Raw genomic sequence first — 25,299 nt, 5'->3', positions numbered from 1 at the left:
GATACCTTTACAAACTCTTTGGCTAAAAAGTAGATGGTGAGTTAGGGAAATAAATTCTGTAGCTAAAGCTTTTATACTTTACTTCCAAATACTATTATCTTATTTTAACTTTATTTTCAAGTTCCATCATGGGCCTACAGTACTTGAAAGAAATGGTCATATTGCAATTTTTATTATGTTTTAGCTAATCACAAACAGCATAAACCCCTTCTGTTTCATCTCCTTTGACGTTGCTTTCCCAGTTTTATCCTATAAATGATGTCTTCTAAGTGACAACTGATGACTAATATGACCCTTCTTGTGCCTAGCAATCTTGTTTTGAAGCATAGCTGAACTTTGCAGAACTCTAAATTTAACTATAGTCAATGATTGGGTCATCAATAAAGTCTAAGAATGATATATTCAAATTCAATGAAAGGTACAGCTTTAAGGGCAGAATCTTTTTGTTTGGGTGGGGGGAGAACAGCTTAACTGATATATCATTAACATAGATGTAATTTACTCTAAGGGAACAATTCAATAGCTTTCAGTATATTTAGAGCTGTGCAGCCATCACAACAAACAATTTTAGAACATTTCATCACTCCAAAAGGAAATCCTGTATCTAACAGCAGTCACTTTCCATTCACCCTCCCTCCAGCCCTGGGCAATTACTTATCTACTTTCTGTCTCCAAGGATTTGGGTTTTTTTAGCCATGTTATGTAAATCATATATAACATATGGTATCTTGTGCCTGGCTTATGTCATTCAACATATTACTGCTTTTATCCATGTTTCATCCATGTTGTAGCATATATCAATCTTTCATTCCTTCTCTTAACTCATAGCTAAATAATATTCCACACCATGGGTATACCACATTTCATTTATTCCTTTACCAATTCATGGGCATTTGGGTAATTCAATATTTGGACTATTACAAATAAAGCTGTTAAGGCCATTTGTGTGCAAGTGTTTGCATAAACATGTGTGTTCTATAATCTTGGGTCTATACCTAGGACTGGAATTGCTGGGTCATGGGTAGTACTATGTTTAATGTTTTGAAGAACTGCCAGACTGTTTTGATCAGAGGCTGCATCATCTTAAATTTCCACTGGAAGTACATGATTGTTCCAATTTCTCAACATGCTCATCAACAGTAGGTATTATCTATCTTTTTATTACAGCCATCTTCGTGAGTGTACAGAGGAATCTCAGTTTGGTTTTGATTTGAATTTCCCTGATAACCAATGATGATGATCAGCTTTTCATGTGTTTATTAGACATCTGCAATCTTCTTTGGAGAAATGTCCATTTAGATCTTTTGCTCAGTTTTTAATTGAGTCATTTGTCTTTTTACTGTTGCATTGCAAGGATTTTTTTTACATATTCTAGATACAAGTCCTTTATCAGATCTATAATTTGCAAATATTTTCTCCAACTGAACTGGTTGTCTTTTTACTCTCTTGATGATGTCCTCTGAAGCACAAACAGAATCTATTTTTGAAGCCTTATTAAAAAAAATCATTTAAAAGCTGTAAAATCACTAAAAGCTGAAGAGGCCCAGGTTTACTTTCCTGGTAGGAAAATTACCTGATTTCATGGCAAACATAACATTTGGAGATATGTAGTGATCTAAGCCTCTCCTTGAAAGACAAGGCTCAGTGAACTAAAACAGGAATAAGGAACCCAGGCTAATTTTGAGAGAGAAACATTACATGGAAAGAGAGCAGAACAGGCAATGTTTACATAGTTTCTGATTGGTCAGAAAAGGCAAAGGATAATGTTAAAGAATAAGGCAACAGAGAGACAAAATGAGAGTAAGTAGAGAGGCACCTAGAGGATACACTGGGGAATGGAGGATTCTTGAAGAAGTTTCTTTCTTTAGGATAAGTAAGAAAATGTGAAACTTAGGTAAGGTATAATACAGACAGGTGATACAATAATACAGTGGTATCGCAGACCTGTTTGAGCTGCTACTAATAATGTAAGGGCCCTCATTCCTCTCTATTTTTATTCCTATTGATCAATATTTTTAGGAGGACTTCAGAGGCACTGGTTAGACATCTCTGGTAGAGGTTTTGGATCAAGGTCTAAATCAGTTCTAAGTCTGAATCTCTGGTAGATTCCTAAACCCAGTTGAAAATAACAAAAGTACACTGGATAACAGTAAAGTGGAATTTGCCTTAAAAGTTATTTGTGTAAGTCAGTTTGAGTGACCCATTCTCAAATTAGTTTGGCTACTTTTATCTAGGGGCTATTATATGAATCAAAACCTAAAAAGAGGAGAATAAAAAAGGTAAGGTCCTGTTATAATAGTATATGAAAGTGAAAGTGTTAGTCGCTTAATTGTGCTTGACTTCCTGTGATCCCATGAACTATAGCCCACCAGGCTCCTCTGTCCATGGAATTCCCCAGGCAAGAACACTGAAGTGGGTAGCCATCATCTCCTGCATTGTAGACAAATTCTTTACCATCTGAACCACCAGGAAACCCTTAACAGCACATGACATGAAGGCAAAGAGTTTTCAACACTATCATATAGTCTTAAGAAAACAGCTTATTTACCCGAAACATACCTTCCACTCTGAAGCTGGATGTGGAGAGTGGTGAATGGTTCTGTACGAATAAGATAGTGCATAACTCCAGCAGAATTTGAATAGTGAGTACCATAATGAAATTTATCAATAGTTCCCATAGGATCCTCAAAATTTTCATATCTAAAAACAGAAACTAAAGTGTTATAATCACAAGAGCAAAATTAATTTAGGACAGATGCTTGTATTGTATTGCTGAAAACAGTTTATTAAGAGGCTATGTATTCATATCATCACATCACATTAATAAATGAAAAAAATTACTAATACTTTCTGAACAATAAAGGAGCACTAATAGTGGAGTTTGGAATACTTTTGTATTATGCAATAATTATTTTCACTACAGATAGATTAGAAATCACAGAGAACCAAAAATAAAGAAATTTAAAATCAATTACAATTGTACTTTCCAGAGATAATATATAATAACATTCTGGCAAATATTTGTCAATTATGAATTAATATATATTTTAATATAAAATACATTTTAATATAAAACTGTTACACCTAGTATATTGGCCACAACTTATTTTTTCATCTAACAATTTTCTACTAACATCTTACAAAATAAATAAGTGACTCACTTTGCTGCACAGCAGAAACTAACACTGTAAATCAACTACACTTCAAGAAAAAATTTTTACAAAATCTTAGAATATATAACAATTTAACTATTTATTTATAGATAGGTTATTTCTATTTTTCTGCTATTGTAAGAATGTGATAATTAGACATCATAGTATGGCCAAGGTAATAGAAAAAAATACAGAGGGTCAGTCAAGAATTGTGAAAATGAATGTCTAATAGTTCAAAGGTAGAAGAAGGAAATAGATGTTTATAGCACAAGGAACCCTATTCAATATTCTGTGATAAACTATATGAGAAAAAATCTGAATAAGAATGAATGTATGTGTGTATTACTGAATCACGTTGTTGTACACCTGAAACTAACACAACACTGTAAATCAACTCTACTCCAATAACACTAAATTTTAAAAAGTAGACAGTGGAATAGAAAGAGGGCCTAAGTCAGGTTACTAGCAAAGGGCATATATATAATAACTCTTCAAGCACTATCACTAATAATGTAATTGTTCTGAATGGTGACATCTAAGTTAGTGGGCATAAAATCTAAATAAGAATGAACAGTTTTTTGGAAGCAATACACACTAAAATTTTAAACCAAAATACTAATCAATTTGTCAAGCTAAGGTCAATTTCCTTTTTACATAGAAATCATTAATATTCGGAGAATAAAGACACTTTTTAGGCCAAAGTCATTTGTACCTATGCAGAAAAATATACTACTGAAACATAAATTAAATTGTATCTTCCATTATCTACAAAATAAGTTAACCTATATGAAATATATTTCCTATGGAACAGTGTTAATAGTTTGAATAACAGCAGTGAGGTAATATACATACAACAAAATTCCATTAGTAAATCAAATATTAAACACTGCAAAAAGGTCTTATGGAAGATTTGCAAATAAAAAGGAAAAAAAATAATGTACTATCTACTCTCAAAAAAATCTACAACTAAGTTTTTATTTGCAAAACCTTTTGTCTTTATTCCTGGAAGTTATCCATAAGTTCACATGGAGAAAAAGGAAAATTAAAATTATTCTTTTACTTGTCAGCCACTTGTTTTGAATTTAAAAAAATTATGAGACATTTACAGGATGATCATAAATATATACAACTATAAATATTTTCTTTCCTTTCAAATGTTACTTTCTAAATTTTCTTATATTTCACTGTTTTTTATTCACATTATTACTGAAAAGATTAGCATTATTAATTTGGTATCTACCAAAATAGTACATCAGATGTAAATGCTAGATTAGTAGGTTATTAAGTCTAAAATACCTAGGGATAAAGAATTCCACCTTTGCACACATACTTTTTATCTTTTAATTGGATAGATAATTGTTTCTCAACGTTGTTTTAGTTTCTGCTGTACGACGAAGTGAATCAGCTATACATATGCACATCCCCTCTCTGCTGAGCCTCCCTCCCCTCCAACCCTCCATCCCACTGCTCTAGGTCATCACAGAGCACAGAGCTGGGCTCCTTGTGCTATAGAGCAGCTTCCCACTAGCAATCTATGCTACACAAGGTTCTGTTTACATGTCAGTGCCACGCTCTCAATTAATCCCACACTTTTCGACCCCAACCCCACCCCACCCCCTCCCCACCGGTGTCCACAAGTCGGTTCTCTACGTCTGCATCTCTATTCCTGCCCTGCGAACAGGCTCATCTGTACCACCTTTCTAGATTTCATATGTATTAATATATGATATTTGTTTTTCTTTTTATGACTTCACTCTCTTATTACAAGGAGAAAAGAAATTCTAAACAACATTAATTTAAATTTGATAATGAAGGGACACAGACTATAGTCAAGATATTGGAAAGACAACTGATAACATTTTCAAGAAAACTTAGTGAAGGAATTATCAGACTCTAATTAGCAAAAGTAGTTGTGCATTTTTTAAAAAGTAACACTTGGTTAGCCATAGGCGAAATCAATACAGATTCAAACTGCTATGGGTATATCTATCAAAGCAGATGAAAGACACTTACTTTTCTCTCATGGCTTTGGCATTTTTATCATTAACTACCCCAATTGGTTTGGATAGATCTCGAAATACAGATGGGTTATTAAGATCCAACTCTTCTGAAGTATAATCTTGTAAAATCCAGGGGAACTAAAAGAGCCACAATTTACAATTTAGACATTCTTTCCAAGGGATGCTACCAGCTCCATAACTAATATCAAACACTTTTCTAAAGACAAAAAGGGACAGTCTTTACTTTTTCCCTGTTGCAAATGTTTATTCATCTTTAGCTCGATAACCAGAAGCATTATCTCCTATAATTCCATTGAAATATTCTCAATGAAGTGAAAGAAAAGACTTTCATTTTTAAAATGCCCTTCATACTTATATACTTCTTGAAAATAGCAGGGTAAGAAATAAATAGAAAGGCAAAAATAGTTTTTACATCTTTTTAAAAATAAAAACTAGATATAAGCCACTTATATGTTTGTATGTAATAAAATTGAAAGGCAAGTGTATATTTACAGGATTTTTATAAAACTCACCACAGGATACTGTGCAAGGTCATTATAGGTTCGTCCTGCCATTGTATTTAACTGAATGAGGTAGTCAAAATTTGATATCTCTCTGTTTACCCATTTCTAGATAGCACAGAAAAAATAAAAATTAGTCTACATCTCTTAGAAATCAATAACTATTACTGATAGTACTAAATAATCTTGCATCCACTATATCATCTTTCTGGTAAAAGAAGTTAAGTTTTTAAAAAAAGATTTTACAGGGAGAAAAATCAACATACTTCTCCTAAGTTCACTTCCTTTTAAAAACTGGTCTTCAGAAAAGGAAAAAAAAGTTCTCACACTGCAGTCTAAAAGATCTCCTATAATAATTAAGTTTTTCCTTTAGTTAAAAAATATTTTATTTGAATATAAATGTTTAATGCTAGAAGGACTGGCCAAATTTTAAATTTCTGTCATTAACTGAAATCTTCCTAAGTATAAATATTAAAATATCAGTATCTCAATACCTAAATGATCTACAAATTTTAAATAACATTATATTATTATATCTCTGCTCAGAAAAATTCCTTTATACAGTAAAGCTAGGTGGGATTTTGCTATAACAGATAAAAAACTTTCTGAAGAAAGCCATAATCATTATTTTTTTTATCAAATTGTTATATTTAGCCTACTAGTTACTCTACACAGTGTGAGTATACTCAAACATTTTTTTTGAAGACAGATTAACATACACCTTAAAGATTACTGTGTGCCTTAAACAAAAGACATGTAGAAATGGTGAGAAATGAATATATCTATATAGAAAGTACAATAATATTTATGTGCCAAATTGAGGAATCAGTACTTTAATGAATAAAGTTTATACCACAGAAAGCAGGGAATGTACTTTTAAATAAAGCTTATTCCATAAACAATAGGAAGAAATTGCTGATGGCTTTTGAACAAGGGCAACATTTAAAGATTAAGATTAACACATATGTAGGAGGAAGGAGAGAGCCAAGAGGCAGAGAACCTAATTAGGAGACTACTAACAACACCAGAGAGCAAAAAACAAGAGCCTTTCCTTGGCTTTTGACAGTGCAAATTCAAGAGATGTTGGGATTATATGAGGATAAAATGCGTGGAAGCATTAGTCAGTTTTGACAGATAGAAAGATAGGAGAAACTTTCCTCTGCCTGTATTCCAAGGTGTATCGTATTTTTTCATTTTTTCTTGTGCACAGATTTTTATTATTAAGAAAAATTCCACATTATTTTTTTTTAAAGAACATTATAATGAAAGAAGTTATAAGATATGCCCATGAACTGAACGATATGGGAGCTGGAGGACAGGGTACTCTTATGTGTGAGGGAAACAGAAAGATTCAAAGACAATTCAAAAGATCAACCTGAATGGAACAGCAGTTGTATGATCAAAATAAAATAGTCAGAAGGAAGATTTACTTGTAGGCAAAAGTCTAAGATACAAAATTAACACCAAACAGTGACTTAAAATTTCCTACCTGTGTCAGTCCTGATGCTTTGAACAACTCCTGGGGTGATCTGGTTCCATAACTATTTGGAGAATGAAGCGACAACAGTCTGCTATATACTTTGTTTCTAACCTATTGAAAAACAGCACTTTACGGGTTAAAAATAGAATAAGACAAAACAGGATTATGGCTTTATTAACAGATTTATTGAGCTATAATTCACATACCATAAATTCACCCTTTTAAAGTATACAATTCAGTGAGGTTTTTCTCTTTTTTTAAAAAAAAATATTTACAGAGTTGTGCAACTATTCACATCATCTAACTCTGGGACATTTATGTCATCCTCAAAAGAAACTACATACTTATGAGCCCTCACTCCCCAATTTCCCTCTCGTCCTCTGACAATCACTAAACTTCCTGTCACTATGGATTGGCCTAATCTGAACATTTCACTTAAACAGAAGATTATGGTTTTAACTTCTTTATTTTACTAGGCTTAGCAAACTTATGACACACATTTTTTTTTAGAATGTCACAGTATATTAATAGAGCAATCATCACACATTTTATCAGAAAACTAGCTCACTTCCAGTTCAAATCTAGTTCTGTCATTTACTAAGCATCTGGACAAACCAATTAATTTACTGAGTCTCATTTGTGTGTTCAATATGATAATCTCTTACCCTTTACAGTTTTGTGGATTGTTCAGGGCTATGCAAACATAAAGAAATGAAATTAATCTTTGAACTTCAGCTTCCTCATCTATAAAAAAAGGAATGGAATTTTCCATATCTAATCTGAAGATTGTTATGAAGATTAGGTACCACATGTAAATATGCTCTAAAGACTATATACAAGACACTTCCCTGGTGGCGTAGTGGCTAAGACTCTGAGCTCCCAGTGTAGAGGGCCCAGATTCAATCCTCAGTAAGGAAACAAGATTCCACATGCCACAACTAAGAGATCACATGCTGCAACTAAGATCTGGTGTACCAAATAAAATAAATTACAAAAAAAAAAAAAACTACATACAACAGGAGTGTGCTTAATTACATAAAATAGCTTTCTAAAAAACACATACATTGTATTTTCCTATGGGTGAATATTTATTTTTAATAGTGAAAAATTACCCTTTTGTAAAAATATAAAAATGTGAATCAAATCATTTATAAATATACCTGGATCTCATTTATAAATATACCTGGATCTCAAACGAATAGAAAGCTAGTTATTGACTCTGCTAATCCAGGTCCTTGGAAGAAGTTATTGACTCTGCCAATCGCTTGCTCCTTGGAAGAAAAGTTATGACCAACCTAGACAGCATATTAAAAAGTAGAGACATTACTTTGCCAACAAAGGTTCATCTAGTCAAAGCTATGGTTTTTCCAGTATTCACATACGGGTGTGAGAATTAGACTATAAAGAAAGCTGAGCGCCAAAGAATTGATGCTCTTGAACTGTGGTGTTGGAGAAGACCCTTGAGAGTCCCCTGGACAGCAAGGAGATCCAACCAGACAATCCTAAAGGAAATCAGTCCTGAATATTCATTGGAAGGACTGATGCTGAAGCTGAAACTCCAATACTTTGGCTACCTGATGTGAAGAACTGACTCACTGGAATAGACCCTGATGCTGGGGAAAAATGAAGGCAGGAGGAGAAGGGGACGTCAGAGGATGAGATGGCTGGATGGCATCACTGACTCAACGGACATGAGTTTGAGTAAACTCTGGAAGTTGGTGATAGACAGGGAGGCCTAGTGTGCTGCAGTCCATGGGGTTGCAAAGAGTCGGACACGACTGAGCGACTGAACTGAACTGAACTGAATCCAGGTAATCTGAGAAGCAAATGTTAAGACAGAATTAAACATGAAGGATTTTATTAGGAGAGATACCAGAGAAAGAAAATGGACAGAAAGCTAGGCAAGGTAAAAGAAAGCTATCAAACTGTGATGCAAGTCTGGCCTCAAGTATATGCCAAAGAGAAGGAAGGTTGAGAGCAAGTAATGTGCCAAAGGTAACACTGATAGTGGTAGAATGGTTTTAGATCCAGGGAACCTGAATTCAGTGGCAATCTCTTAATTGCTTATACTATTTAAGAATTTATGCTATTCCTAGGAGAACTACATGCTCCATTATTTTTTTTTCTGATTACACATACTCCATTATTGTTGAATTCAACCCAATCTAATTTCATAAATCCAATTATATCATATATATATACACCATATTACTTTACAATGTGAGACATCTATTTGCTGACACTCAAAACTCTACTCAATTCTTTATCTATCTGTATATAAAATATCCTCCAAACACTCAAATATAAATTCCAACAAAAATTCATATGCTGCTTAGTCCCAAAGTATGTATCTTTTTTCTCTAATATTCTGACTCAGTGCAAGAGCAAAGTGTAAAGTTTCATTACAGCTTACTAGTTGGAAAATTATTTCAAGCTAACAGTCTAGGAGAAAGGTAGCCTTTTACAAACCTCTTTTTTGAAATTGAGAAAGTAGTTGGATTGGTCAACATGAAAAATCTCAAGGGCTGACCTCCTTAAGTTGTACCGTCGTAGGTGAATCTCTCGAACTTGAGAGTGAGGCCACTTGAAATCAAAGCCTACTCCTGAAAACAAAAAAAAAATCTTTTGACTGTGGACCACATAAAGTTACATATGCTATGCAGAAAATATCTCCTTTTCCTGACAAGAATAGCATTTAGGAAAAAAGAATTCAACCTCTATATGATAAAAACCATCTGTTAAATGTATTGCATTTAAAACTATTTTAAAATTCTATAGCTTTTTCTACTTCCTTTCCATTGGAATAGAGAATAACTCTGAATATTGTATCTTAGAAACATTTTCCCTTTTCTCTTTCTGTTAGCAGCTTAGATTTAAATATCTCTTTATTTTCAGATAAAGGATTAGGTGAAAAGCCTATAGGAACAAGAGTACATATAAATAAAATATTGCATTTATAACTTAAATTTATAGCAATCCCCACTAGGTAAACCTTTTAAAAACAGATTGATAATAAAAAAGAAGCATTCCCCTCAGTACATTGTTGAATAATGAATTTAAACCCACACTGACTTTCCATTTCTCCTTTTACATGAGAGACTACAATTTTACAGGCCCATCTTATTGTTTTCTTCTCATTAATGATTGATAAACTGGATACTTAACTATTGAACAACAGAAATTATTCCCCCAGAACTCCTCACCATCTTCTTTTTCAATGCTGCCATCATAGAAGTAAATGTGTTGAGTAGTGATTTCTAATCTGCCAGGAATTACATCAATTATTGTAATGAGTTCACAGTCTTCTGATAACACCAATTTTTCTTTTTGATTCTGTTCTTCTTTCTCATCACTGAAGGGAAAAAACAAACAAAAAAGATCCAACAATGTATTCTGGGTAAATGGAAAAGAACATCATATTCAAATTCAAATCTCATTTCTGTGAAATCACTATCCAAGAAAGGGTACTTGAATTTTCTACAAAAAACATTCCACTGCATATTTCACCAACCTAACAGGTAATACTGCAATCCTTAAAGCTAAGCTCAAAAAAAACTAAGAATGTTTTCCTAAATAGTCAAATTCTAAAGTTCACAGTGATGAAATTGAGAAATAAGTAACTTAAGGCAGTACATAGTCTGTTGCTTATTTATATTCTATGAAAGAAGGAGTTTTGGCTTTTCATTTGAAAATGAATGAGACTGACATCCACTGAATTCACTAGTCGTTGAAGAAAGAAAATAAAACCCCATTAAAAGGCTGACCAAAAAAAATCTATCCAAATCAAAGAGCTCCCTAGACAAACACGTCTACTCAGTTTGCTAAAAATAATCAAGGAAATATTTTAAAATCATTAAAATTATATAAAGAACCGCCAACAAAAGATATTATTGAAACTGGTCAGTTTGTAACATTAAAATAATTTCAGAAGAAATATTTGCCATATGTTGTTTATAACCTAAACAAAGTGATGCTCAGAATAAATTATAAACTTGAGACTTAGCTACTCATTCTTAGCTGAATGTGAGGCTTTACAATCATAGTAAAAGTCAGGGCAGATGTGTAAATCACCAGATTTGAATGAATTCCCTAAACCACTTACAGATCCACTGGCAAAGAGTGGCAGTATTACTGATCAAGGAGTTTAACACAAGTACAAAAAAATTACTGGCTGACCACTAAGCTATACTGATCCAGAGGCAACCCCCAACAAGTAGAGTTTTAAAAATAAAACAAAACAAAAACCCAGTAAGTACAGACATCAATGGCATTCACTACAGGTAAAACAGACTCTACAGACTTAATCTACCAAAGTCATTAGACAAACAAAAATACAATAACAACAACCAAAAACAAGGGAGAAATCAGAAACCAAAGTGGATATAATTTTTTTTTAATGTATGGGTTTCGCAAAGATTATGAGACATAGCAAGAAACAGGAAACTATGGACCATGAACTCAAAAGAAGTAAAAAGAAACTATTTCAGGGAGGACCTCAGAAGTTCAGCTTAGACAAAGACATCAAGGCAGCTATCATAAAAATACATGAAAAGAACTAAAGAAAACCATGTTTAAAGAACCAAAGTGCATTATGGTAAAAATGTCTATTCATAGAGAGATTACAATAAAGAGATACTAATTATACATATATTTATAAAAAGGAACCAAATGAGAAATTCTGCAATTGAAAAATATAATAACTAAATGAAAAATTCACCAGAAAGACTGAACAGTATTTCTGTAGGAGAAAGAAGCAGAGCTCTTGAAGATAGATCAAAAAGAAACTGTCCAATCTGAAGAATACAAAGAAAAAAAGAATCAAGCAGAATGAAAGAACCTCAGAGGGTTCTATCATGCAAAACAACGTAAGTGCAAATGGAGACCCAGAAGGAGAGAATAGAGAAAAAGGCCAAGATATATTTGAAAAAACAATGGTAGCAACTTCTCAAATATGAAAGAATTTAATCTACACATCCAAGAAGCTCAGTGAACTCAAAGCAGGACAAACATGAAGATATCCATACATGGACAGAAAGTCAAGGTGATAAAAGCTAAGGACAAAAAGAATAACTTTAAAGCACAATACAGTATATAAATTGTCAACTGAGAATTCTATAACCAGCAAAATTACTCATCAAAGAGAAAGCAACTCAGACAATTAGAATCATATGCAAAAGAATTAACAGATATCTACATCATACCACATACAAAAATTAACACAAAATGGATCAAAGACATAACAAAAGAGATAAAATATAAAACTTTTAGGAAAAAAATAGATAAAAGGAAATTCATCAAAATTAAAAATATCAACAAAAAAGTGAAAAACCCAATTTAATGGAAAGAACATTTTTGTAAATCCTGTATTTAATAAAGGACTTGTTGCTAAAATATACAAAGAACACTTATAACTCAGTAACCAAAAAAAAAAAACAACTCAGTAACAAAAAGACAACCCAATTAAAAAGTACAAAAAAGATCTTCATAAACATTTCTCCAAAAAAGACATATAAATGGCCAAGAAACATATGAAAAGATGCTCAGCATCAAGAGTCATTAGGGAACTACAAATTAAAACCACTAGATACCACCTTCTGAAAGTGAAGTTGCTCAGTTGTGTCCAACTCTTTGAGACCCCATGGACTATAGCCTGTCATACTCCTCTGTACATGGGATTTCCCAAGCAAGAATACTGGAGTGGGTTGCCATTTCCTTCTCCAGGGGATCTTCTTGACCCAGAGATCAAAGCCGGGTCTCCCACATTGCAAGCAGACACTTTACCATCTGAGCCAGGGAAGCCCACCACCTTCTAGAATGATATAATAAATTTTACAAAGACAACAGAAAGGGTTTTCTGGGTGGCTCAGTGGTAAAGAATCTGCCTGCTAATGCAGAAGATATGTGTTCAATTTCTGACCCAGGAAGATCCCACATGCTGCAGAGCATTAAGCCCATGTGCCACAACTACTGAGCCTGTGGTATGGAGCCTGGGAACTGCAACTGAGTCCGCATGCCACAACTACTGAAGCTCTCGTGCTCTACAGCCCATGCTCTGCAATAAAAGAAGCCACTGCAAAGAGAAGCCTGTGCACCACAACTAGAAAGCAGCCCCCACACAATGCAACTAGAAAAAAGCCTGCACAGCAACAAAGATACAGAATAGCCAAAAATAATAAATAAATTAATTTAACTTTTAAGAAAGAGAGAATAACAGACGACTGAATGGATTGGAGAATCTAATATGAAAATCAGAACTTTCAAACATTGCTGAAATATAAAATGGCATAGTCATTCTGAAAACTGTTTCATAATTCCTCAAAAGGTTAAACATATAATTAGCACATGATCAGCAAATCTAAGTTTTTTTATACTCAAAATAACTGAAAACATAAGTTGATACAAAAATGTATACATGAATATTCAAGGCAGTATTATTCATAATCATTAAAAAAACAGAAACTACAGAAATGTCCATCAACTGATGAACAGATAAACAAAAATAATATATTCATATAATGGAATACTATTTAGCCAAAAAAAAAAAATATTGTTAGACGCAATGACCTGGATAAATACTAGAAATATTATGGAAAAAAGTAAAAATGTTAGTCGCTCAGTCATGTCTGACTCTTTGTGACCCCAGGGACTGTAGCCTCCCAGGCTCCTCTGTCCATGGAATTCTCCAGGTAAGAATACTGGAGTGGGTAGCCATTCCCTTCTACAGGGGATCTTTCCATCCCAGTGATTGAATCCGAGTCTTCTGCATTGCAGGAAAATTCTTTACCGCCTGAGCCACCTATACTGAAAGGCAACATATTATATGAAATATGTGAAATGTTGAAAACAGGCAAATCCATACTAAAAGAAAGTCAATAAGCCATTGCTAGAGGATGCAGGGAGGGAAAATTGGGACTGAGTACTAAAGCAGAGACATTATGTTGCCAACAAAGGTCCGTCTAGTCAAGGCTATGGTTTTTCCAGTGGTCATGTATGGATGTGACAGTTGGACTATAAAGAAAGGTGAGCGCCGAAGAATTGATGCTTTTGAACTGTGGTGTTGGAGAAGACTCTTTAGAGTCCCTTGGACTGTAAGGAGATCCAACTAGTCCATCCTAAAGGAGATCAGTCCTGGGTGTTCATTGGAAGGACTGATGTTGAAGCTGAAACTCCAATACTTTGGCCACCTGATGCGAAGAGCTGACTCATTTGAAAAGGCTCTGATGCTGGGAAAGATTGAGTGCAGGAGGAGAAGGGGACGACAGAGGATGAGATGGTTGGATGGCATCACTGACTCAATGGACATGGGTTTGGGTGGACTCTGGGAGTTGGTGATGGACAGGGAGGCCTGGCATGCTGTGGTTCATGGGCTCGCAAAGAGTCGGGCACGACTAAGCGACTGAACTGAACTGAACTGAAAAGTAGGAGACCTGCTTTAGGAGTGATGGAAACGTTCTTGGACTAGATAGTAGTGATGTTGCACAACTCTGTGAATAGATTAAAAAACCTCAGTTTTTTAAAAAGCAGCCAAAAATGAATACAAATTTAAAACCCCCACAGATGACAAAAGACCAAGATAATCTGTGGCTTACAGACATTCCTTATAAGAAATACTGAAGAGAGTCCTTCAGGCTTAAAGGAAATGCACCAGATGGTAATACAAATGTACACCAAGAAATAAGGTGTATAGGTAGGTAATTATGCAGGCAAATATAAAAGAATATAAAGGAAAACATAATTACATAGCTTTTTATTCTCAATTGATTTTAAGACAAGTGCATAAAACAGTAACAGCATAAGCTGTGCTGTTGGGCTTAAAATATAAAAAGGTTTAATATTATGGTAATAAAACAAAGGAGACATGAGAAATGAAAATGTTTTACATTTGCTTAGGGGAAGTTTTTGGGCTTCCCTGGTAGTTCAGATGAGAAAGAATCTGCCTGCAATGCAGGAGACCTGGGTTTGATGGCTGGGTTGGGAAGATCTCTTGGACATGGGCATGGCAACTGACTCCAGTATTCTTGCCTATAGAATCCCCATGGACAGCGGAGCCTGGTGGGCTACAGTCCACAGGGTCACAAAGAGTTGGATACAACTGAACAACAAAGCACAGGGAAAGTTTTTAAACTACAAATTCAAAAATTTTAAGTATATCTAAGGCTATTCACGGAGAAGGCAATGGCAACCCACTCCAGTACTTTCGCCTGGAAAATCCCATGGACAGAGGAGCCTGGTAGGCTGCTGTCCATGGGGTCGCTAAGAGTAGGATACGACTGAGCGTCTTCACTTTCACTTTTCACCCTCATGCATTGGAGAAGGAAAAGGCAACCTACTCCAGTGTTCTTGCCTGGAGAATCCCAGGGATGGGGGAGCCTGGTGGGCTGCCATCTATGGGGTCGCACAGAGTTGGACACAACTGAAGTAACAGCAGCATCAAGGTTATTCAGGATATATATTTTTCCTGGTAGAGGTCTGATAAGTTATATTTTTCAAGGAATTTATCCATTTCATTTAAATTGTCAAATTTATTGGCATAAAGTTGTCATTTCCTTTTAACTATTTTAATGTATTTCTTTTTAATCATTTTAATATCTGTAATGTCCTCTCCTCTTTCATTCCTGATACTGGTAATTTATGCTGTCTTTACTACCTAAACAGTCTAACTAGAGGTTTATTGACAGGGAGGCTTGGCGTGCTGCGATTCATGGGGTCGCAAAGAGTCAGACACAACTGAGCGAGTAAACTGAACTGAACTATCTGATTTTTAATGACCTTTTTTTTTTACTTTTTCTTTTCGTTGTTTGGTTTTCTCTTTCATGGAGTTCTGCTTTTATCTTTATAATAATTTCTTCCTTTTGCTTAAGAGCTTATATTTTGTCCTGTACTTACCATCTAAACACCTCAGTAGTTTCTATAAATTTGGTAATGTTTTTATTATCATTCAGCTCAAAATATTTTCTAATCTCAAGCTCCAGCTCCAAATTAACCCAGTTCTAAGAAGCCTTCAATGGTTTCAGTTGACACTGATAGACTCCTAACAGTTGTTATAGTATTAACTATTGGATCATGGAAATGTATAGTATTACAATTTCAAGCAACTATTTTCCACAATTTTACAATCCCATTTCTCAGAATAAAGTAATTTTAAATTCTCTCAAGTACTAATACATACATATTTACTCTGGCTGTTATTTCCTCTTCAGGAAGATCTAATTTATCCTCCTCCATATCACTAACTTTTACTTGTTTCACCACTTCCAGAAGCAATGAATCACTGGAAGGCTGTGAGTGTTGGATACCTGTTTAAACATAAAATATCTGTTAAACACAAAGTAGAAAAATCATATCAGAGTCCTTCTGTAATTTCGACTGTTAATTATATGATAATAATGTGTATTATAAGAAGGTGCTTGAAATTTTCTAGCATAAAAAAGTGATTTACTACAGAAAAGCTGTTATATACATAAGTTAGAGGTATCTATGCTGCTTAACTGATTTTTTAAAATTATTATACACATAAGGAAATGGCAACCCACTCCAGTACTCTTGCCTGGAGAATCCCATGGATGGAGGAGCCTGGTGGGCTACAGTCCATGGGGTCGCAAAGAGTCGGACACGACTGAGCGACTTAACTAGCTTTATACACATAACAAAAGGAACAAATGTTTTTAAAATGGTACTTGTTTTTAACGATGGTATTACTTATGTTTCAGAAATAGGCCAAGTAACCTCTTTAACCATATTTACTTCTGCTGATGCTGCTGCTGCTAAGTCGCTTCAGACATGTCCGACTCTGTGTGACCCCATAGATGGCGGCCCACCAGGCTCCCCCGTCCCTGGGATTCTCCAGGCAAGAACACTGGAGTGGGTTGCCATTTCCTTCTCCAATGCATGAAAGTGAAGAGTGAAAGTGAAGTCGCTCAGTCGTGTCCGACTCTTAGCGACCCAAAGTATGCCAGTAAGTAAGTGTTATTCTCACTACATTAATTCAACAGAATTATCCTTACTGCACATTTGTACTATAGAAATATTATGAAAGAATGTGAAAAATTATTGTTAACTGCAAGATAATACATAGGCCATTCTGAAGTGTTCCTTTCTGGAGTACATAGAATAGATAATTCTGATACATATATATGCCACAAATGTAATGAACTATGCATTATGTAAGAAGGCTAGGCTAGTGCAATGGAAAGAACATGGGTTGTGAAGTGGTAAACCTAAATTCAAATTCCATTTATTAACCACATGACCCCTTTGAACTTATGTTTCTGTAACTGTGAAATGGAGATACAGCACATTATACATAAAATAAATGGTAGCTATCCTTGCTGTATATTTACCTCTGAATTATCTGGGTGGCATAAGAGTAGTAATGAAAATATATGCATAATTTATAGACAGGACTGGAAAAAATTCATATGTTTAACTATTAATATAGACATTTCATATTTAGAAAAAGAATTCACGCTAAAAAACAAAACATTATAAAGATGACAGAACCACTCAATTTCTCAAATGGTATCCTTGCTGAAACATAAAATGAATTAACCTAATGTACAGTTGCATTTTTCCTTTATAAATCTGCTTTGATCACATACAAGTCTAGATAATCTGATATAAATAGAATAATATTGATGAAAATACCTAGAGACAAACATATGGAGTAGGTAAAACACTCTGCAGGTAATTCTGGAGTAAGCTTCAGGGAACTTTAAAAGTTTTAGAGACTGATACCACTGGTTTTCTACTATTACCAATTTCACTTTGAAATGTAAGATTTCTTACTTCTGTACAATTTTATTATCACCATTATACCTGGGATAATTTTGAAAACTAGGTAAAGAGAGAAAGAGATGGAGAAACAGAAAGGACACTGGTCTTCCTGAACTTAAAACAACTGCGACCAAGAAGATGAAACAAAATTATATCTATGTACATGTGTTAAGGGGGATGAAGAAGGAGAGGAAAGGGACAAGGAATTTCCTGGAGTGATATTTCCTGACAAAAATGAAGAAAAATAGAGAATACTATTCCTTAAATGTTACTAAATTGAAGTCATTCACCAAAAGATGTCTTCTGAGTGACAAGTATAAAATTTCAAGAGGTAGAAAAGTATAATAGTCTCAGGACACAAACAGGGAGGACAAGCTTGTATGCAAGTGACCATTCCTATATAAGAGAATCTCAAAGTTAGTGTTTGTACGAGGGAAAAGGCCATTATTTTACATTAAGGAAACTTACTGAGTCTCATTTATTTCAGAATGTAAGATTTGAAATGGCAGGCATGATAGCTCTCTTATTTTTATGGCACTTACTGTATGGGCCAATTTATTATGGCAATTTTTAAAAAATAAGATTTAAAAATTGGTACTCATTTTATCTATAACTTAGCCATTAAACACAAGATGCACAACTAGCTTGGGTAAAATAACTACAATTTAGTATATGCATGACTTAATATTTTGGGGTATTTCAGAGACCCTTCTTCAAAAAGAAAAGGATTTGTCAAGTCAGATGGGTATAAAGGAAAGTGAAAGTGAAGTCACTCTGTCGTGTGGGACTCTTTGCGACCCCATAGACTGTAGCTACCAGGCTTCTCTGTCCATGGGATTTTCCAGGAGAGAGTACCGGAGTGGGTTGCCATTTCCTTCTCCAGGGGATCTCCCCAACCCAGGGGTCGAACCCGAGTCTCCTGCATTGCGAGCAGATGCTTTACCATCTGAGCCACCAGGGAAGTCTCATAAGGAAGGGCTTATAAAGGAAGGGCTTCCTAAAGAATTACAGACACTCTTTAAAATCTGTTTTGATATATTGCTAGGTTACATATTTTTAAACACTTTTTTTTTCTTCTAGAACAAAGGGATTGACCCATCTAAAAGAAAGACCTAAAGAGTTGCTAAAAGTTCGAGATATATTTAAGATTAGCCTCAGTTTTAGGAGGCAAAAGGCTCAGGTTAAAGTACTGTATTTTACTATACCATAATGGATACAGAGACAACACATTTCACACCAACTGCTGTATAATTTTATGAGTTTATATTTTTCTTTGAAAAACTGCAAAAATCAACTGAAATTGGAAGTCATTTTAGATTTGACTAAGATTTGACAAAGGCAACATAGACAGCCATTTAAATATCAATTATAAAACATCACCCTCTCTCAAGAATAAACAATTTTCAAACAATTAATAAAAACAATTACCAACCCCTACCACCACTCTCTTTATCTTCAATAGATAATTAAATAGCCATCGGAACTCACCTAGATTATCTCTCAAAGCACTAGCTTCTTCATGGGTTTTGAAGTTATAATTTGGCACCAACTTAAGTCTCATGCGGGAATAATTTTCTACATTAGCTAGTTTCCAGTGAATTGGATTTTGTTTCCTATGAATATTCATAAGTAAACAAATAAAATTATTTTAGCTTAAAATTACAAAAGGTCAGCTGATCGAAACAGAGTAAAAAAGTAACATATATTTTACGTTTCTTTGGCATCATTTTATAAAAGCTTTCACATTCGTATCTCATTTGACCCAAACAATCCTGAGGAAAAAACCCAATGTTAGTATGCATATCAACAGTTTATAGCTAAGGAATCTAAGACAGGCTAAATTACTTGCCTAAGATGCCATGGAGCTTACAGACATCAGAAATAAGATTTGAACAGAAATCTTCAGACTTATAGCTTGATATATTTTACTCTTTCACTGTTACAAGGAGTTTCTTAACTAGCTATATATGAGTTTATTCCAAATAAAGTTTTCAAAATAAAATAATAATTTTACTACAAATAAAGATAATATAATTACAAATGGATCAAAGATCTAAACATGAGTTAAAGCTCTTAAGGGAAACATAGGAGTAAATCTTCATGACTTTGGATTTGAAAATGGTTTCTTAAATACAATATCAATAACATAAGCAACAAAAGAAACAGATAAGCTTGACTTAACCTTCAAGTCTTTGTGCACCAAAGGCCACTTATCAGGAAAGTGAAAAGACAACCTATATATTTATAGACAATATATCCAATAAAGGCCTATTATTGAGAAAATAAAAGGAACTCTTACAATTCAACCACAAAAAGTCAAACAATCCAAGTTAAAAATGGACAAAGGACAAAAAATAAAGGACTTACACATTTCTCTAAAGAACATATACAGACGATCAATAAGTATATGAAAAGATACTAATGTCATTAGTCATTAGGGAAATGCAACAAAATCATAAAATACCACTGTATAACCAATAGATGACCATAATAAAAAAAATTTTTTTTAATGACAAGTATTATAGTAAGGTTGCAGAGAAACTGGAACCTTTAAGCACGATTGATAAGAATGGGGCAGCTGCTATGAAAAACTGTTATGCAATTCTTCAGTAAGTTACATACAGAATTACCATAGCAATGCTATCTGCAGGTATACGACCAAGAAAACTAGAAACAGGAGTTGAAGCATACACTTGGTCACAAATGTTTACGAAAGCAATACTATTCACAACATGTGTGTGCTCACTCGTGTTCAAATCTCTGCAACCCCATAGACTAGAGCCCACCAGGCTTCTAGGTCCATGGGATTATTCTGGCAAGAATACTGCAGTGGGTTACCATTTTCTCCTCCAGGGGATCTTCCCAACCCAGGAATCAAACCTGTATCCCCAGTGGCTCCTGCACTGGCAGGCAGATTCTTTACCACTGAGCCACTGGGAAGCCCACTATTCACAACAGCCCAAAGAAAACAACCCAAATATCCATTATCCATTTCATACAATGGAATATTATTCAGTCATAAAAAGGAAAGAAAGTACTAACACATGCTACCACAAAATGAAAACACTATGCTAAGTGAAAGAAGTGCCACAAAAGGCCACCTATTGTATGATTTCACTTATATGAAATACCCAGAATAGGTAAATCCATAGTGACAGAAAGCAGACAAGCAGTTACCAGGGATCAGGGGAAGAGTTAATAGGCAGTGACTATTACTGGTTCCAGGGTTTCTTTTTCAGGTGATGAAAAGGTTCTCAAGCTGGACAGTGCTCTCATCTCAAGCTGATTACACAACATTAGAAATGTACTTATGGTCACTAAATTATACATTTTAAAGCAGTTAAAAGAGAAAATTTTGTATTGTGTATTTTACTAGAATAAAAAAGGGCTGTTAAAAATGTGTGTGTAATATAATTCAGCAAAACAAAAATGACTGATCAAGTAAAGAAATAGTAAAATATTTAAACACACAGCATCACTAACCCTAGCTCAAAAAGGTAGTGTCAGAAGACAGAAGTAAATGGATTCAAAACAAATTCTACGTTAAAGGGTAAGAGTAAAGGAAACAACTCCACAGTGAAAAACATATAAACACAAAGCTCTACACTTACACAAAGCTATAATTCATAAAAGACAAGCAAATTAATTAAAAGCAATCTTGTAAAAATTGGATTGGAGAGGTCACTGGAGAGGTTCATGAAGTTATAGATCAGAGTTGTAAAGAAGAGGGCATTTAATGAATGACAGCTAATCCTACCTTTTAGCCCAAGGTCCCCTTTCACATGTAAGATAAAGCTTTACTGCCTTCCAGCGTCTCAGAGTGGCTAACTGCTGACTGCTAAGTTGTTTCAGCATGTTATTATACCTCAAGTTCTCCTGGCGTGCTTTTCGATTAAATGGCTCCACAAAAAACTCCTGAAAGAAAGAGCAATAAATAAGAGTACCGAATCATGTATTGAGAGGCATGTTTAAATTTGAATGTCATAATTTTAGAAATCTGACTCAATAAAATCATAAAATGAAAAGAAAGAAGCTGGCAACCAACAGGATTTTCTTATTCCATTAGAATCATTAATATGACTATAGCTATAATACTTATTTCTTTAATATAAGAAAATAACAAGCCAACAATAAATATGTGAAGAACTTCAAAACTGTAGTGCCTCAAAATCAGATTATTTAAGACTTAGAATTATTAACTGTATCCCATCAAGTAAAATGATTTTCTTTGGGGATCTTTTGATTTATAAGGCATTTGGAATCTGACTCAAGTCAAATAAAGTAAAAGGAAGAGGACCACATTCCACACTACTACTGATGGCCTGAAAGGCAGTGCTAAAGACAAAAGAGACCTGTAGGAGTAAATCTCTCACAATGAAAAATTCCATCATTTAGGAGTGCTTCTCTCAGAATAGCATCCTCTCTAGCAAATGAATTCATATACCTATTCCAGTTTTCAGGATAAAATAAGATTCTGGTAATAAGTTCTACCAAGGTATAACTCTAAACCCTGAAATTAAAATTCTAAAGTTTTCAGAAAGATAAGAGGTCAGCCTGGTTTAGGACTTCCCAGGTGGCGGAGTGGTAAAGAATCTGCCTGCCAATACAGGAGACATGGGTTTGATCCCTGGGTGGGGAAGATCTCCTGGAGGAAGAAATGGCAACCCAACCCATTCTTGCCTGGAAAATCCTATGGACAGAGGAGCCTGGCAGTCCATGGGCTTGGTTGCAAAGAGTTGGACACAACTGACCGAATGAGCACGGAAGCCTGGTTTACCTACCTCACACTGACATTGATTAATTAAGAAATATTAGGAACTAAAATAATATTCAACTTGTTTCAAACAAATCAACAGTGAATTACATTAAAATGAATGGTTAAAGATACGGATTTAAAAGACATCTTTTACTTATTTTTTTTTGGTAATGCTATGCAACTTGGGGGATTTTAGTTTCCATGTGGGATCAATCCTGAGCTTGTGCAGTGGAAGCACAGAGTCTAAACCACTGAACCATCAGGGAAGTCCCTACCAGACATCTTCAAACGAGTTAATACTGTACTAATCGGTTGAGAATACAAGCTTTGGAGCTAGATCTCAGTACAAATCTTACCTACTTAATTCTCTGAGGCTCAGTATCATCGCCTGTAAGTTGAGGTTGACAATAATTGTCATGTGCTTAATATAGTGCTAGAAAAGCAGCAAGCTTTCAATAAATTACTTATTATTATAATCATTACTGCAATTACTGCTAGATTTATAAGATATCAATGATTTGGGATACAATGTTTTCAAATATTTAAAACAGATCATTGCTGTGACAACTGAAGAAGTCATGAGAATTCCATATAACTAAACATCAATTTCACAGCTTTGCAGTTTGAGCACATGAGGATATTCGAGCACATAAATTAGGTTTTTCTAGAAGCCAAGGGTAAAATTACAGAGAAAAGAAAGGTTGGAATAATAACTGGTAGAACTTCTATGAGGGAAGTATAATAATAATTATTATCATGATTGCTACATACCAGTAATTCCACTTATTCTAGGGAAGTCATTCTGGATAAACACAAAAATATGACTAGAGAGATTATCAGTACTATCCATAATAAAGAAAAAACTCATAAATTAGATCTAAAACCAGGAAATAAGTTTAAATTTTCTAATAAATAACATTATGAAATATTAGCCATATAATGGCATGGGAAAATACTCATGACACATTTTAAGTTGAAGTAGCAGCAAATGAAACTATCATTTCACTTAAACCATTACATATACATAAAAATACAGGAAAGATAATACAGCAAAATGTTAGTAGTAGTGGATTACAAATGTTTCTTTTTACACTTAAGTTATGAAATAAAGCTTTATTTTATTTGATCTTCTTTGTTTCATCTGTGTTTTACAGTTTTTAGTATATATATTCTGTACATATTTTGTTAGACTGGTATCTAACTACCTCATTCTTTTTAGTCTTACTGTAAATAGTATTTTTTTTTAAATTTCAGTTTCCAATTGTTCATTGCTACTTTATAGAAATATGATTAAATTTTGTATATTGATCACAGATAATCATGTGATCTGTAAATAGTTTTATTTCTTCTTTCCCAATATGTCTTTTATTTCTTTTTCTATTCTTACTGAATTTGCTACATCTCACAGTTCAATACAAAGAAGCATGAAAGTGAACATTCCACCCTTAATGGGCAAAGCACTCAGTTTGTCATCATTAAATATGAAGCTAGTTGTAGGATTTTTGTAGAGATTTGGGTCTTCCCTTCTATTCCTAGTTTGCTGAAAACTTTGATCATAAATGGATGATGAATTTTGCCAATCTTGCATCTACTGATATGATCATGCATCTTTTTTGATAAGTTTATTAATATGACTGATTATCAAATGATTATCAAATATTGAATCAGCCTTGCATATAAGATAAACTATTCTGGTTGTGATGTTATTTTATTATACATTGCTAGATTTGGTTTATATCTATGTTCCAAAAGAGATACTATCTTCAGTTTTCTTATACTGTTTTTGTATGGTTTCAATATGAGGGTAATATTGCCATTATATAACAAGGTGGAAAGTTATGCCACTTTTCTATTTTCTAAACAGACTCCAAAGAACTGGTCTAATTTCTCTATTAAATATTTGTTAAATTTGCCAGTGAAACCATCTGGGTCTAGAGTTTTCTGTTTTGGAAGGTGAAGGGAAGTGAAGTGAAAGTTGCTCAGCCGTGTCCAGTTCTTTGCGACTGCATGGAATTCTCCAGGCAAGAATACTGGAGTGGATACCCATTCCCTTCTCCAGGGGATCTTCCCAACCCAGGGATCAAACCCGGGTCTCCTGCATTGCTGGCAGATTCTTTACCAGATGAGCCACAAGGGAAGCTATTTAACTATAAATTCAATTTCTTTAAGAGATAGAGGACAAGCCAGGTTATCTATTTATTATTGAATTATTTTTGGAAATTTGTATTTGTGAAGAAACTGATCAATTACATTTAAAGCATCTTATTTATGTGCACAGATTGGCTGCAATAATCCAATTAGCATGTTGATGTCTGTGAGGTCAGTGGTGATTAATTTCTGGTAGGAGTACTGTTTCCCCCTTTCCCCCTACCTCAATTTGGCTACAAGTCTATCAATTTTATTGATATTTTGAAGAAGCAGATTTTGGTTTCATTGGCTTTCTCTATTGCTTTTCTGATTCCACTTTCATTATTTTATGCTCTTTAATAATTTCTTATTTAAAAACTAATGTAGGGAATTCCTTGCCAGTCCAGTGGTTAGGACTCTGTGCTTTCACTGTGATGGCAGGGATTCAGTCCCTGGTGGGGTAACTGAGATTCTACAAAAGGTGCAGCAC

The 25,299-nt window shown here is 34.2% G+C and overlaps 1 protein-coding gene across 1 annotated transcript in view; it reads right to left on the bottom strand.

The window, feature by feature from the left end:
• Positions 1–25,299, bottom strand: part of NBEAL1 (neurobeachin like 1) — a 128,294-nt gene that overhangs the window by 29,732 nt on the left and 73,263 nt on the right. The window contains exons 31-39 of the mRNA XM_052659759.1: positions 21,684–21,841; positions 19,415–19,539; positions 16,323–16,449; positions 10,357–10,505; positions 9,623–9,756; positions 7,163–7,264; positions 5,686–5,781; positions 5,166–5,290; positions 2,560–2,700 (exon numbers count right to left, since the gene is read on the bottom strand). Of these exons, the coding sequence (XP_052515719.1) occupies positions 2,560–2,700; positions 5,166–5,290; positions 5,686–5,781; positions 7,163–7,264; positions 9,623–9,756; positions 10,357–10,505; positions 16,323–16,449; positions 19,415–19,539; positions 21,684–21,841 (1,157 nt within the window). The remainder of the gene's footprint in view (positions 1–2,559; positions 2,701–5,165; positions 5,291–5,685; positions 5,782–7,162; positions 7,265–9,622; positions 9,757–10,356; positions 10,506–16,322; positions 16,450–19,414; positions 19,540–21,683; positions 21,842–25,299) is intronic.

Source organism: Budorcas taxicolor, chromosome 2, assembly GCF_023091745.1.
Source record: "Budorcas taxicolor isolate Tak-1 chromosome 2, Takin1.1, whole genome shotgun sequence".
In the NCBI taxonomy this organism is placed as follows: domain Eukaryota; kingdom Metazoa; phylum Chordata; class Mammalia; order Artiodactyla; family Bovidae; genus Budorcas; species Budorcas taxicolor.
The sequence above is the reverse complement of the archived record's forward strand: the minus strand, read 5'-3'. Positions and strand labels throughout refer to the sequence as shown.